The sequence below is a fragment of the Maniola hyperantus genome, chromosome 16 (genome assembly GCF_902806685.2).
Source record: "Maniola hyperantus chromosome 16, iAphHyp1.2, whole genome shotgun sequence".
Classification (NCBI taxonomy): Eukaryota; Metazoa; Arthropoda; class Insecta; order Lepidoptera; family Nymphalidae; genus Maniola; species Maniola hyperantus.
Genome location: NC_048551.1, coordinates 748,607 through 763,719, shown reverse-complemented (window position 1 = coordinate 763,719; position 15,113 = coordinate 748,607). Strand labels below are relative to the sequence as shown.

The 15,113-nt window shown below is 37.5% G+C and overlaps 1 protein-coding gene across 2 annotated transcripts in view; it reads left to right on the top strand.

Moving 5' to 3' along the window:
• The window catches only part of LOC117989419 (dopamine D2-like receptor), a 244,895-nt gene extending 238,199 nt beyond the window's left edge, over positions 1–6,696 (top strand). For both annotated transcript variants that reach the window (XM_034976776.2, XM_069504004.1), the window contains exons 6-9: positions 651–761; positions 3,001–3,210; positions 4,021–4,232; positions 5,523–6,696. In XM_034976776.2, the coding sequence (XP_034832667.2) occupies positions 651–761; positions 3,001–3,210; positions 4,021–4,232; positions 5,523–5,737 (748 nt within the window). In that variant the 3' untranslated portion in view covers positions 5,738–6,696. The remainder of the gene's footprint in view (positions 1–650; positions 762–3,000; positions 3,211–4,020; positions 4,233–5,522) is intronic.
• The last annotated feature ends 8,417 nt before the right edge of the window (positions 6,697–15,113 follow it).

The window sequence follows — 15,113 nt, the reverse complement described above, 5'->3', positions numbered from 1 at the left end:
ACTTGCGCCACTTGCCGTCATCAAATTGTCATTAATTTTAAAAAATCTTTAAGGACTCTCTTGCCAAAGGAGCTCTGGTAGGCTGTTTAGGCATGGCTCTCTTAACGATACAATTAAAAGAGCTCTTGCCACCATAAATATTCCTGCGCTCATTGAGCCGGCAGGGATTAGTCGGGATGATGGCAAGAGACCTGATGGATTGACGCTGGTTCCCTGGGAACGGGGACGGGCGCTAATGTGGGACGCAACTTGCGTTGACACATTGGCCCCGTGTCATATCAGGAAGACAGCGTCAAGACCGGGAGCCGCAGCAGAAACAGCTGAAAACGGCAAGCGGCGCAAGTATGCCTCTCTTATAGAGAGTTACATTTTTGTGCCGTTTGCCGTGGAGACCCTGGGGCCATGGAGTCTTAGTGCTAAAAATTTTTTACGAGACATTTCACCGCGATTAATAGCCTCATCTGGTGACAGAAGGGCTGGCTCATTTTTTGCGCAACGGATCAGCCTGGCTGTCCAGCGCGGAAAAGCAGCCAGTATTCTTGGCACCATTACACGCGGTCATGATTTATATAGTAATTAGATAAGGCTAGCTTTAAGTTTTATTGTAATAAAAATAATAAATATAAAAAATCCTTCTAATTTGTCATCAGTTTCGACAAGCGGTCGGTGGACTTAGAAGCGGACGCTGACGAATGCCACGTCATCCCTAACAATAAATCCACGGAGTTTATGCTGGCTTCTTTACCTGACGACAAGACCAAGTAAGTATACCTCTTCAGTTTACTAAATTCCTGGTACATGACATTGCTACACTACATTGCTTATGGAAATGAACACCGTGTTCAACTTTGTGTTAGTAGTTGCAATTTTTTTTTTTTTTAAATTTTGATACAAGTTAGCCCTTGACTGCAATCTCACTTGGTGGTAAGTGATGATGCAGTCTTAGATGATAGCGGGCTAACCTGGAAGGGGTATGGCAGTTTTTATTAAACCCATACCCCTTTGGTTTCTACACGGCATCGTATATCATCGTATATCTATAATCATCTGAACCCGTTTAGAATAGAATAGAATTATATATAACTAGATGATGCCCGCGACTTCGCCGGGTGGATTTAGGTTTTTAAAATCGCGTGGGAACTCTTTGATTTTCCGGGATAAAAAGCCTATGTCCTTACTCGGGATGCAAGCTATCGCTGTACCAAATTTCGTCAAAATCGGTTGAACGGATGGGCCGTGAAAGGCTAGCAGACAGACAGACAGACACACTTTCGCATTTATAATATTAGTATGGATAGAATGGAATGGAATGGAATGGAATAGAATAGAATAGAATGGAACGGAATGGAATGGAATGGAATGGAATTGAATATAATGTAAGGAAATGGAATGGAATGGATTGCATTTGAATGGAAGGTAATGTGATGGAATGGAATGGGAATGGGATGGGGTGGGGTGGAGTGGTGTGGAGAGTGGATGCTCGCGACTTCGTCCGCGTGGACTGCACTTTTAAATCCCTATTTTACCCCATCAGGGGTTGAATTTTCAAAAATCCTTTGTTAGTGGATGCCTACGTCGTAATAGCTATCTGCATGCCAAATTTCAGCCCTATCCATCCAGTAGTTTGAGCTGTGCGTGGATATATCAGGCAGTCAGTCAGTCAGTCACCTTTTCCTTTTATATATTAAGACTTGCTGTTGAATTTTATCCGCTTGCATTGAGAATCTATTTTAGTTTCAATATAGAGAGTTGCCTGTAGAGTTTCTTGCAGGCAAAGTTTCAGCGTTATAAGCTTCAGAGAGATTGCTTGAAGCTGCAATAATGCAATGCATTGAGGTTGCCACACTTCTCATATAGCATGTTCATAAGACTCCGAGGCTGAGAGCTATACATCGCCCTTTGACTTTGCTCAGTCTTAAGATTGAGTTAAAACGAGACAGATTCATGTGAGATATAGCTCTGTCTCGTTTTAACTCTGTCTTAAGTCTAAGGCTAAGTCAAAGTGCGCTCTATAGATCTCACCCTGACACTTCAATGGTCTAGTGGTTAGAATTATAAGATGCTGGGTGGAAGCTGTGGTAGCCTAGTGGTTAGGACGTCTGCCTTCCAATCGGAGGTCGCGGGTTCGATCCCGGGCACGCACCTTTAACTATTCGGAGTTATGTGCGTTTTTAAGTAATTAAAATATCACTTGCTTTAACGCTGAAGGAAAACATCGTGAGGAAACCTGCATGCCTGAGAGTTCTCTATAATGTTCTCAAAGACACCTTTGTCAGACACGTGAAGTCTGCCAATCCGCACTTGGCCAGCGTGGTAGACTATGGCCAAAACCGACGACGACCTCCCTGGCGCAGTGGTGACCGCTGTGGTCTTATTAGTGGGAGGTCCCGGCAAAGCCGTGCCGCCAAGCGATTTAGCGTTCCGGTACGATGGCGTGTAGAAACCAAAGGGGTATGGGTTTAATAAAAACTGCCATACCCCTTCCAGGTTAGCCCGCTATCATCTTAGACTGCATCATCACTTACCATCAGGTGAGATTGCAGTCAAGGGCTAACTTGTATCTGAATAAAAAAAATAAAAAAAACCCTTTCCACTCTGAGAGGAGACCCGTGTTCTGTAGTGAGCCGGCGATGGGTTGATCATGATGATGAGGTGGAGTACCAGATCGGACCAAAAAATATTGGGTGTTTCTAACAAGAAATTCTGGAGTTGCAAAGTTGACAGTGTTACACCTTTATGCCTTGGATAGCATATTAAAGCCGTCGGTCCTAGTCTCTGGCCGTGTAGAATTTTAGTCTGATTGGAATAGAGAGAACACGTGTGTTTATGCACACACTTGTGGAGTATCATTTCTGAATACTGAAAATTTCGTGGCCGAAAACCTCAATAACATTTGCGGGCTAATCCAGAATAGCCTACTCTCAATATTCTATCCTACAGTTCAGTTGCCTACAATATCTGGATTCTTCAAATTTTTCAAATATTGTTAATTTCATTCAGAGCATCAAAGAAAAATATGAAACCGCAAGCAATACCAGACCCAAATGGCAACAATGATTCTGGTTACGCTCCATCAAACCTTGAAGACACCATCAGAGAACACGTCTCCCCACCTGGCTCTCCGGGAATGAAGGATGCCACTGTGCTGAAGAATATGTCCTGTGAATCTAGGTGGAAGAAGAATGGGAAGAGAGTTGATTCAGATTCTAGGTAAGGTTAAAATATTCAAGCAGATGGTTAAACTCATTTCGATATTATAGCTAAAAGTGAAAGATAACCAAATCAGCCAGTCATAAATCACTAAATTTGATAAATGTTCGGAACGCTTTACCAAATAAATTCTCACATGGCCCTTTTTATGGTTAAACTTTCAAACACAAATTTCAAACCCCTATTTCACCCCCTTAGTGATTGAATTTTCAAAAATCCTTTCTTAGCAGATGCCTACGTCATAATAACCTATCTGCATGCCAAATTTTAGCCTGATAGATGCAACTGTCCGTTGATAGATCAGTCAGTCAGTCAGTCAGTCACCTTTTCCTTTTATATATTTAGATATTGTCTTTTCCTTCCTAAATCTACCTATTTTTTTCTATGCTCACCATTATGGAATTTCCTTCCCTTATTGGGTGATTTCGATAATATCATTAGAAACACACTTTCCAAATTGTCTTCTAAATTGTCCTTTTGATGGCGCGGCATGGACAAACGCTTCACTCCCAGTTCGCTACGGTGGTTTAGGCATTCTTAAAATTAGCAATGTATCATTACCAGCTTTTCTATCTTCTGCGTGTGATACGTTAAAGCTCTTTGGCAATACTATAAAGCTATCTGTTTTTTTGAACTATGTACGCTGCCCATTACCACTTCGACTGCACAACCAGTTGAGCTATGTTGGCTATTCTCCTTCTGTGTTTACCTATGGATCTCCTCATTTCTGATTGGATCATGTAGAGAAACTCTAAGCATAGCTCCCTGCAATCACGCTGGTGCATACAATAATAATATGATTGATTACAGGAACGCATCAATCGCCTTCCGATCAGACGACGATCTCCGCTCCAGTCACTACGACATCCGCGATGGTTCAACGTGTAAAAAGGAAAGAAAAGCGAGCGCAGCCACCGCAAGATTCACTATATATAAAGCCAATAAAGCTAGTAAAAAGAAAAGAGAGAAATCATCAGCTAAGAAAGAAAGAAAGGCTACGAAAACACTAGCTATTGTTTTAGGTAAGCATGTTGAAATCGTAACCGAGTGTAGGTTTTCAAGCTAAAAACGTGATATATAACCATGATATCTATGAGCGTTACGATCATCGATCATAATTGGGAGATGTCCAATAACGATGTTTGATCACTTATCTTTTAATTAATTGACAGATTTACCTTAACGCACAGTTATGTGACTAGTTGGATTGATTCTTTATTGAAGGCTTGAAAAGTTAAATTATTCTGATCTTTGTAGCTCAGCACCGTAATATTGAGGAAATATTTTGCCTAGAACCATATTTTTGACGAAACATTTTTTAAAGAATACCAGCCAAATTTAATATAACTAATATTTATTTTTTCACCTCAAACTAAGTTTAAATTGAATTGATAGATTTCGTGAGCTCCATTACTTAACTGCCGTGAAAAGCTATTGAGTAAAATAATTTCGATGATCTCGATGCAATAAATACAATTTGGATGTTGGTAATAAATAGTCCCGCTACCAATAAATTGATTGAGGGAGTTTCTTATAGTAAGGCCCGTTATAGGGAAAAATACGTCACATAAAATATTAACGAGGACCCAGAAAATGTTCCCAATAGTTGAGAAGTTCCGGAATGTATGAAGTTTAGGGAGTAATTCTCAAACTTGCCATAAATCGTTGGCGTTCAGTTCACGATTCTTCTTAAAAAGTTAGTTGTTAAGAACTTGTCAAAAAAGGCGAACAAGAGACACGGGGGGTGAAATTTTGTTATTCAACTCCAATAACATACCCAGCAAAGTTTATGCCTACAAAGATTTCGTGACCCAGCGTTTTAACGAAGGTGATACCAAAAATATATTTAAGGTGCAAGCAGACAACTGTAAAATTCTTTGCTATTACTTAAATCTATTTTTTTATAATTCAATATCTGGGATACTTTGTGATCATCAGAATGGCAAATGTAAAAATCTGGGGACCACAATAATCACAAAAAAATAGTGTTGTCAAAAAAAATGTCCGCCAAGTAATGAACGTGTTATGAATATAAACAAAGAAGTTTCACTTCTTTCGCATGTATGCAATAAAAATATGCGAATATCTAAATATTACATACAAAAATTCTGATACACCAAATCCTTGGATTTAAAACGCTGATTGTGCAGAGTTGTTTGGCTTTTATAATATAGACAAGAAATTAAGGCCCCATTTAAAGAAATTCTTACAGAATAGCGAATAAAGACGATTTATTTATATTTTTGCGAAGCGAAGCCGTAGAAGTTTTTTCATAATTCTTTGGTCTACAAGTATTATTGTTGTATTCACAGGTGTCTTCCTCTTTTGCTGGACGCCATTCTTCACGTGCAACGTCCTCGACGCCATATGCGGGAAGTTCGGCCTCCAGTTCTCCCCCGGGGTCACGGTCTTCATCCTGAACACCTGGCTCGGCTACATCAACTCCTTCCTCAACCCTGTTATCTACACAATCTTTAACCCGGAGTTCAGAAAGGCGTTCCGCAAAATCCTCAAGTGCAGTACCTAGCCCGTAGATTATTTGGTCGTTTTCACACAGTAGATCTCACTAATTTTATATCTTGTTATGATAAACTCTAAAGATTATGTTAGAATCGTTGTAACAGTGATGACAACATCAAGGTTGAAAAATAATTTCGGTGGTGTTCTCTAATAGCTTTGAAGCTAGACTGAAGACTTTGGCCTAAATTTTAAGCCCTTCTCATTCTGAGAAGAGACCCGTACTTAGTAGTGGCTTGGAAAAGGATTGCTCATGATGATAATGGTATCTTAAAGCAGTCATGATTGACTACAAATTCAAGGCAGTTCAAAGCAGTCCTGATTTGATTGCTTCAAGCTGCAATTGCTTCATCATTATCCTCATTTCATCATATTCCATAGCCAATACACTACTGGGCACGGACCTCCTCTCAGACTGAGAAGTATTGATGCTGGCTAAGTGCGATTTTCGATTGGTAGATTTCAAACATCTTTGAGAACATTATTGAGGACTCTCAGGCATGCAGGTTTCCTCAAGATGTTTTCCTTCATCGTTAAATCAAATTACCCTATTGACTTCTTAAAACGCACATAATTCCTAACAGATAAAGATGCCCGGGAACGAAACCCCGGACATCCCAAGAGTAGGCTGAAGTCTGAATACAGAAATATCATTATTTAATAGAGAGTTTTACCTGCCAATAAAACTTACCTATTATTTTTCCTTAAGATATATTATGCGAAATCCAAATAGATTTCGCATATATTGATGACGGAACAAATAATTTGGATATTGAAAGAAAATTATCGAGATGGACGGTTTACCAAAATATTCTATGACAACGAAAATATTTTATATCACAATGTAAGTTTTACAGGAGATCATCAACGGCCAAATAATATTGAATGTTTTAATTTTTATATTTTATTAGTTACCTGATTTCATATTATTTCCAACTGTATATTTTAGACTATGTAGAATATTAGCATATCAAAAATAAATAAAATATTAGAAAACTATTACTTAGTATTACTATTATTATAGTAAAATTATTGTGTATCTTTAAGATTTGCTCATATGAAATAACATTCTAGTCACTGATCAGTATTTTAATCGTGTAAAATATTAATAACATCCATAATTAGTAAATAATAATTAAATTAAAATCAAAATATGCCAAAATATAAACATGCGATATTAGTCAGCTTTAGTTATTTTAAGGTTGTGATATATTTTTCATTATACGTATTTTTATTTGCAATGTACTGTTACATGATTATAAATTGTATATTATTGTAGTAATTTAAGACAATGTATAGTAGGGTAAAGTAAATATTTATGACTATATTAACTAATTATTAAGTGTGCCATAAAACTAGTCCAATTTTTTAATTTTAGTAAGTTTATCAAAAACAAAAACATATTTATTTAATTTTTAATTATTTTGAATACGTCTAGATTTTTTTCTTTTGTAAAGACAAAATTGTATAAAATCTGCAGATCTCTATTTAAATAATAATTATCTAATTACCAACATATTATTACTAATAATATCATTATTAAAAATTACACTAAATGTTTGAAAAATGACATAATGCACGAGGAGATTTGATATGGTAGTGTGTAAATTGTGTAATAGGTACCTAAAATATTACTTTATTTTATTTTAAAACTGTCATAATTTAGAATTACATTTTTGAAATCAATAAAATATTATCAAATAACTGTAGGTATCTACTGCATCTCTACTCTACAAAATATTATCCTTTGCTCAAAATATTATAATTAAAAAAAATAGTATGTTAGTAAACACGATCAATAGCTTTAATTTGTAATAAAAATAATAGTAACTCACTTCCACTAATAATTTAATTACTAAAAGTATTATTCAGTATAAATAATAAAATATAATATTATAATAGCAATCTGTAAATTATAAATATTAATTATATTAGGGAATATTTATTAAAAATATAATGGTAAACAAATATTACAGGGTTCCTGAGTAGAATCCAATATATTCCCCTTTTAAAATTCTATATCACAATATTATTATAATCTGCATAAATAAGTGTAAACTATATCAATATTGTTAAAATTATGATGTTTACAAAAACTTTTACAAAGATTTAAAGTAGAAAATGTCTTCGCTATAATTATAGGTAAAATACATAATTATTGGTATAATAATTTATATTGGTAGATTTATCATTATGTGCAATAACTTTGAAATAAGGCATAACGTTAAAGAAAATAATGTACATTACAAAACGTGCGCTAAGTCCAAATTATTTTAATGTGTAATAAATTTGATTTGTGTAAATATTATAAACGTAAAACTAGGTAATATAAAATAGTAAAAAATGGTAATATAAATTAATTAAATAAATTAAAAATACTTTTATTTTGTAACTTGTTTTATACATCATATTGATTTTTGAGTACAGTTAAGGGCATAAAGCACTAAATTAAAATGTTGTTAGGATAAAAATTATGTAATATAAAGATACAATATAATAATAGCAAGTAGACTGTATGCCAAATGTTTCAGATCTATCTGTATAACGCTTTGTATAAAATCTCAAAATGTTTTAAGCGGCTGTATTCAGAAATAATAACAATGTAAAAGTAGTATTTTAACTTTCTATGCAGCATTGTGATGATTGGTTGAAATATATATTATTCTGTTTTTACTGCTGTTTTTTATTTACAATCCTTTTGTAATTATAACTTGCAAACGGACACGGACTTAGGAAAGGTAAGTAGCTAGGTAACTATATGAATATACATAATATATATAATATGGATTTTCGAACCACCACTGGCTTTTTGTAAATAACCTAAATCCATTAGAATCAAGTTTTTAAAAATCTCTTGAGGTTTTCCAGGATGACAGTAGCCTTTGTCACTTGCCGTGTCTTTAACTGTGCCCATGTAACAATCACGTCATACCACTGCTCCGTTGTGGTGCGATAGAAAAACAAATCAACAGACAAACATACTTTAGTATTTTGTAATATTAATATGATAATAATAATAGAATTAGAATCTTCTGAACCTTAACACAGCTGAACGTTTGATGTGAAATTAAACTTTGTTGATAACTTGGGTAGAGCATAATAATGGTTCATATTAAATTCACTGTGCCCAGTGAACCGCTTTTGTGCTCGAATATACCTGTGCCGAAATTGTATTTATGCTTTGTTCCCATAAAATTACTAAATGGTAACTAAATAAACGTGAAACGATATTTACGTTAATTTAGTTACAAACGGTGAACATTAGTAACCAAAATAATCACGCAATGTAAATTATTATAAGGCAGCTATTACACCACAAAATTATTCATTTACCGCAGTCCCCGTTGAAGGGGAATAGAGAACGGGGACAACAGGATAGATTTTAAATAATTTTATTAAAATACCGGTTGTCCCCGTTAAGCAGAAATGACAACGGGGACAACGGGATATGTTTTTACTGTTTTTACTGTTTTTGTGTACTGGAGGATCGCTTCACAAATACGTTTAGATAAATAGCAACTTTCACAAAAGGATTTTTGAAATTTCTAATATACTACTGTTCTAGAAATGACTATCAAATAATAAAACATAATATCAAAACTAAATAGATGAAGGAAATAAAAACATAGTATCCTTGGAAGCCCAGAATAAAAATAAAAAAATTAGAAATATAAAGAATGTGTAAGTTAACAAATTAGTGTGAGTCTGTACATTTTTGTTTCTGTTTGTTCGTTCCGTACCTTAAAAGGAAAAAGGGAACTCTTATAGGATCACTTTGTTCTCTGTTTGTCTGTCTATCTGTCTGTCGGTCTGTCAACAAACCTACAGGGTACTTCCCGTTGACCTAGAATCACGAAATTTGGCAGGTAGGTGGGTCTTATAGCAGACATTCGGAGAAAAATCTGAAAACCGTGAACTTGTGGTTACATCACGCAAAAAATATTAAATTGTGGTCATGAACTAATAATTATTACCTATTTTCAATCTTCGAAGTATAGGATCAAACCCTTTTGTAATTTGTCGTCGATATAATAACAGTTATTAATTACTGCCTTGTCTGTCTCAAAGGACAATAAATGCGTTAAGTAAACAACACCATAAAACTCGCTGTCAGCAAACGATGCTATTCCAATCACTAGTGACATTATCACACGCTGCGCTGTAGCAGGCGCCAGTTTATAGACCATTAGAGACGCCATTACAATCAAACCGATTGTTGTGCCAGATCCTACAATTGCGATACGAACTGATTGTGATTGCATCCTGCTGTTATAGCACTAGTGTGGTAATGTACTTAAGTTATTTATATTTATATTATATTTATATTTATTTATTCAAAAATGTTGTACAAGACAAAGACTCCTTAAAACTAGTACACATAAAAAAGGTAGAAACAATAAAAATATAAGAACCTGAAGGAGTGCTTTGGCGTCCGTGCTAGGTAAACCTGTGTTACGGGCGCCGCGGCCTTCCCTTGGATCCATCGATTAATATGCTGTTAACGTTAAAGTTAACTGTCTTAGGTGATTTGCTGAATATGTATACTATTTTAAGGAGTTAGCTATTAAAAGTCTAACTTGTGGCAGCATCAAGCTAACTATTAAATAATGCTATACCAACCACAAACAAAAAATCAGTTAGTATTAGTATGATCTCGCCAAAGCTATTGTTAAGTCATAGCTTTCCACCATACCAGACCGGAAACAAATATTTTCCATGCCAGGAATCGAACCTAGGACCTCCCACTTATAGCCACCACAGCGCTCACCACTGCGCCAGAGAGGTCATCGTTTATAGCGGTTTGCGGACTGTGCATACCTATAGTGCCTATAGTCTGCGACAGGTTGAGATGGCAATCGGGGTATGAAGCGGGGGACGCCTCGCACACCCGCACATAACCCCCGCTCACCCGCACTGGGTTAGCGCGGGGGCTGTGCGGATGTGCGGGACGTTCCCTCCCCGATCGCCACCTCGACCTGTCACGTACTATACTTATGAGTCCCACAAATTGCTATTGCGCTGGAACCATGTCTCATTAACATCGAAATCACATCATTATGACGTCAGCCGAAATCAAAATATACCATCAGCTCGAAACTTCAGTCTAGTGCTGACGTCACTAAAATGGCGGCCACGCGCATTAACAATTTTTTTAATAGAGATAGCGAGCAAACAAGCAGGCGGGTCACCTGATGTTAAGTGATTACCGCCGCCCATGAACATTTGCAGCACCAGAATTTGCGGGACTTATCTAAATATATAAAAGGAAAAGGTGACTGACTGACTGACTGACTGACTGAATGACTGACTGACTGACTGATCTATCAACGCACAGCGAAAACTACTGGACGGATCGGGCTGAAATTTGGCATGCAGATAGCTATTATGACGTAGGCATCCGCTAAGAAAGGATTTTTGAAAGTTCAACACCTAAGGGGGTGAAATAGGGTTTTGAAATTTTGTAGTCCACGCGGACGAAGTCGCGAGCATAAGCTAGTAACTTATATACTTATAAACCCAGCACGTTCTAGCACTATAACACTTTAGCACTAAAGTGTGGTGCATTTAGCAAAGTTCAAGATAGTTAACGTCCATTCAATACAAGACAGTATGCGACTAGAGCCATTATCATTGTGCTATTATGTTATTACTCGTCGGATACCTGACCCATTGACATGTAGACCCGTAGAGGTAAGCTACAAGGGGTTGGGCCGCAATTTCACCTGTAAGTTCTCACGTAAGTAGCTAACGTAATTAATTGACAACTTTACTGAGGTAAATCTAAATCCATACTAATATTATAAATGCGAAAGTGTGTCTGTCTGTCTGTCTGCTAGCTTTTCACGGCCTAACGGTTTAACCGATTTTGATGAAATTTAGTACAGAGGTAGCTGATAGCCCGGGGAAGGACGTAGGCTACTTTTTATCCCGGAAAATCAAAGAGTTCGCACGGGATTTTTAAAAACCTAAATCCACGCGGACGAGTCGCTGGCATCATCTAGTATATTATAAAACGAATAAGTGACTGACTGACTGATCTATCAACGCACAGCTCAAACTACTGGACGGATCGGGTTGAAATTTGGCATGTAGATAGTTACTATGACGTATAGGTATTCGCTAAGAAAGGATTTTTGAAAATTCAACCGCTAAGGGGTGAAATAGGGGTTTGAAATTTGTATAGTCCACGCGGATGAAGTCGCGAGCATAAGCTTGTGTGCTTATAAGAGTATTTAAATTAGTAAAGTTGTCGAAAGTTAATCATGTAAGCTACTTATAAAATGTCCCGGCAAGCTGAATTTAGAAGTTAGGAAATAGATGTACCAACAAAAAAATAGTGAGCTTCAAATTGCAGCATGAGCATTGCTACTCTAGTGATAAGGCAACTCTCTGGTTACACGCCTATCCGTCACACAATGGGCGATCTTCAGTCAGAAGCTATCCATTGAAGGCAGTAATAGCAACTGATCAAGCAGTTGGACTGATAAGTGTTACAAAGCAATGGACGCTCGCCGCTTCCATACTTTTGTACCATTGTGTGGTACAAGGGACAGGAGTATTTCATTTTCCTTTATTGAAGCGAAGCTCTTTGATGGTATCTCGCAAAAGTGGATCGAGTACTCCTAATACCTACTTAAAGATACCTTCCCTGTTCGCCTGCCAAGCGAGAGCGAGAAGTCATGCACCGCTGTGTCTGATTTCTCACTCTAATATTAATAGAAATAGCAGACTGATCATGCTGTAAGAGCTGAACCAGAGTGAATTAGAGTGAGAGAACTCTCGGTTTGATTCTGAATCGAATAAGTATAATGTCAAACATTAGTATGGTGATGTAAAATCAAAGAAAAATTCCTTAGTTCTGCCTTAATTCTTCATGTCGTCCTCATGTAATCCTTATGTCGTCGACATTCCATCTACACGCACGAAACGTTTTGCGTCATCATTCCTCATACGTATGGCTAAGGTTTGGAATACTCTTCCGCGATATGTGTTTCCTACCAATTACAACCCGGGTATATTTAAAACAAGAGTGAATGGGCATCTTCTAGGTAAACGCGTCCCATCTTAGGCCACATCATCACTTTCCATCAGGTGTGATTGTGGTCAAGCGTATACCTACCTATAATGAATTAAAAAAAAAAAAACCTGCCTTAGTTACCTGCGTCAATCAAAGCCTCGACGTTTTATTAGACGTTCCTAATTGTCGCAAACTGTGGCTGAACTGATACCTAACTGCCAAGTGTCACAAAGAATTTAAAATTCATGTAAGTAAAGAGTTCTAGACACCTATGTAAAAATGTAAGAAGTCTTGTATTTTTTTCTCTTGTCCCACCCAAAACGCGCGCTAATAAGCTTCGCTTCAATAATGCTTTCCCTCTGCATCCTACAACTTGTACCACACATAAACGCACATAATAGACAATAATAGACGAGTTGTCTTGAAGCCTGAAGTCGATTCCTGCAGCATTGTCAGAGAAGAATGAAATCTAGCCATTCCTTTTCCGACTAAGCGTACTTCCAAGATTTCATCACAAATTCCATCTTAATTCTTTCCTCGAGTTATTGTGTCTTTTCAAAAGCCTTGTTTATTCTACTGCAAATCAAGAGGTCCCAGGTTCACGTCCCGGGTGGGACCAAAATGCTAAGGTAAGCTATTCTGTCAACAAGAATTTACATCAAAGATATTAGGAACTCCAAATACATTCTAGATCATTATACACAAATACGTTCATACAGATGTATTTTTAAAAAGTGAAGACAAATTCGTACGCTTACAGCCGCACTCAGAGACGCTTAATCGTTACTTAAGTTCGGTTAAAACGAGACCGAGCTATATCTTTCACATAAATCTGTCTCGTTTTAACTCAATCTTAAGTAACGATTAGCGATTCTGAGTGTGGCTGTTAGTGTCACAAACTACCTACATAATACTAGCGCGACGGTTTTACACACCTTTTGAGACCTTGAAGCGTGCTTCAAAAAATAGCGGCTATGTTTCTTTTAGTTTCCATCACCATATTTCGGTATTTTCGGAGAGTGTGCTGAAGAACTTTTTGACCTGGTTCCTCCTTCACCTTTCTACTATCGTACCCCTTCCAGAATCAGTTTTTCCCTCCAATTATAATATGAGTACCTTCAAGTCAAGAGTGAATAGGCATCTCCTAGGCAAGCGCGCTCCATCTTAAGCTGCATCATCACTTGCCACCAGGTCTGATCGCAGCCAAGCGCTAGTCTATATATTAAAAAGAAACCATAGCCTAATATTTGACGTAATCGATTCAGGATCAAACCGAGAGTTCTCGCACTCTAGTTCACTCTGCCAAAGCTGAAATGGCACTTCGCGATGGTTTTGGACTAAACCCTCTCGGAATTACTGACTCCTGAAGAATGGCTGGCCAATCACGGCGTGCCGGCATTGTGACCGGATAAAATGTCAAAGGTCAGACAATATCTCTTACATAAACAAATATTATGCTTAGGGTTACCGCACACAATCGACTCGGAAACGGACTCGCGATCGCTTCAACTTGAGCTCACTATCGTTTGCATAAAATTCCCAACTGTATCTCGCCTGCATGTTGCACCATACAGATTTCTCTGCTTCAGCAGAATATAGCAAATTAAGCTTTTGGTTGCTTGTATTTTATTTATTTATTTTATATCTTATTAGAACGGCAGTGCCACTTACACTAACTAGATGATTAATAATAAATTTAAATACAAATAAAGGTACAAGAAAAAAGATATAAAATACAAAACGATAAAAGATCAAAGGATTTTGAATATGTATACCCCATTAACATCACAAGTCATCTCCCAGCCTAGGGATAAGCGTCACCTGGGGGCACACGCTTAGCCGTTAGTTAGTGATCGTCAAGTGGTAAGTGTGGCGTCGTCGCCTAGCCGTGGCCAGGTTGACGTGGGTGAGCCGCTCTGATTACGTGCCTCCGTTCAGAAGAAGCCTGGTAAGACTGAAGCCACACGAATCACAATGGGTTTCCAGTGCGTTGCGGCGCTGCACCGCTGTAGATTTGAGTATTGGGTGCCACACGGGCACTGCGTTGCCACTCCAGCAAAAAGTATGGCGTCGTAACGCACAACCATTCCCCGCCTCGTCTCTCTGGTCCCAAATCCGATGCGCGTGCGGTGCAGCGCCGCACAACGTCGTAACGTATCGTGTGGCTTGGTGCAGCGACTTCTATGTAGAATAACGCTACGGCACCAAGGCGCGTCAGGGCGAGGCGGTAATGACCCTTTTCCAGTTTGATATGTGTGCGGCAACCTTTAGTATTTGGCCGATAGTAGGGTATGTAATTAAACAAAATAGATAATAATGTAAATGTAAAAAATGAGCACTTTGTAATCTTGGCCAGATGTTGTTTACA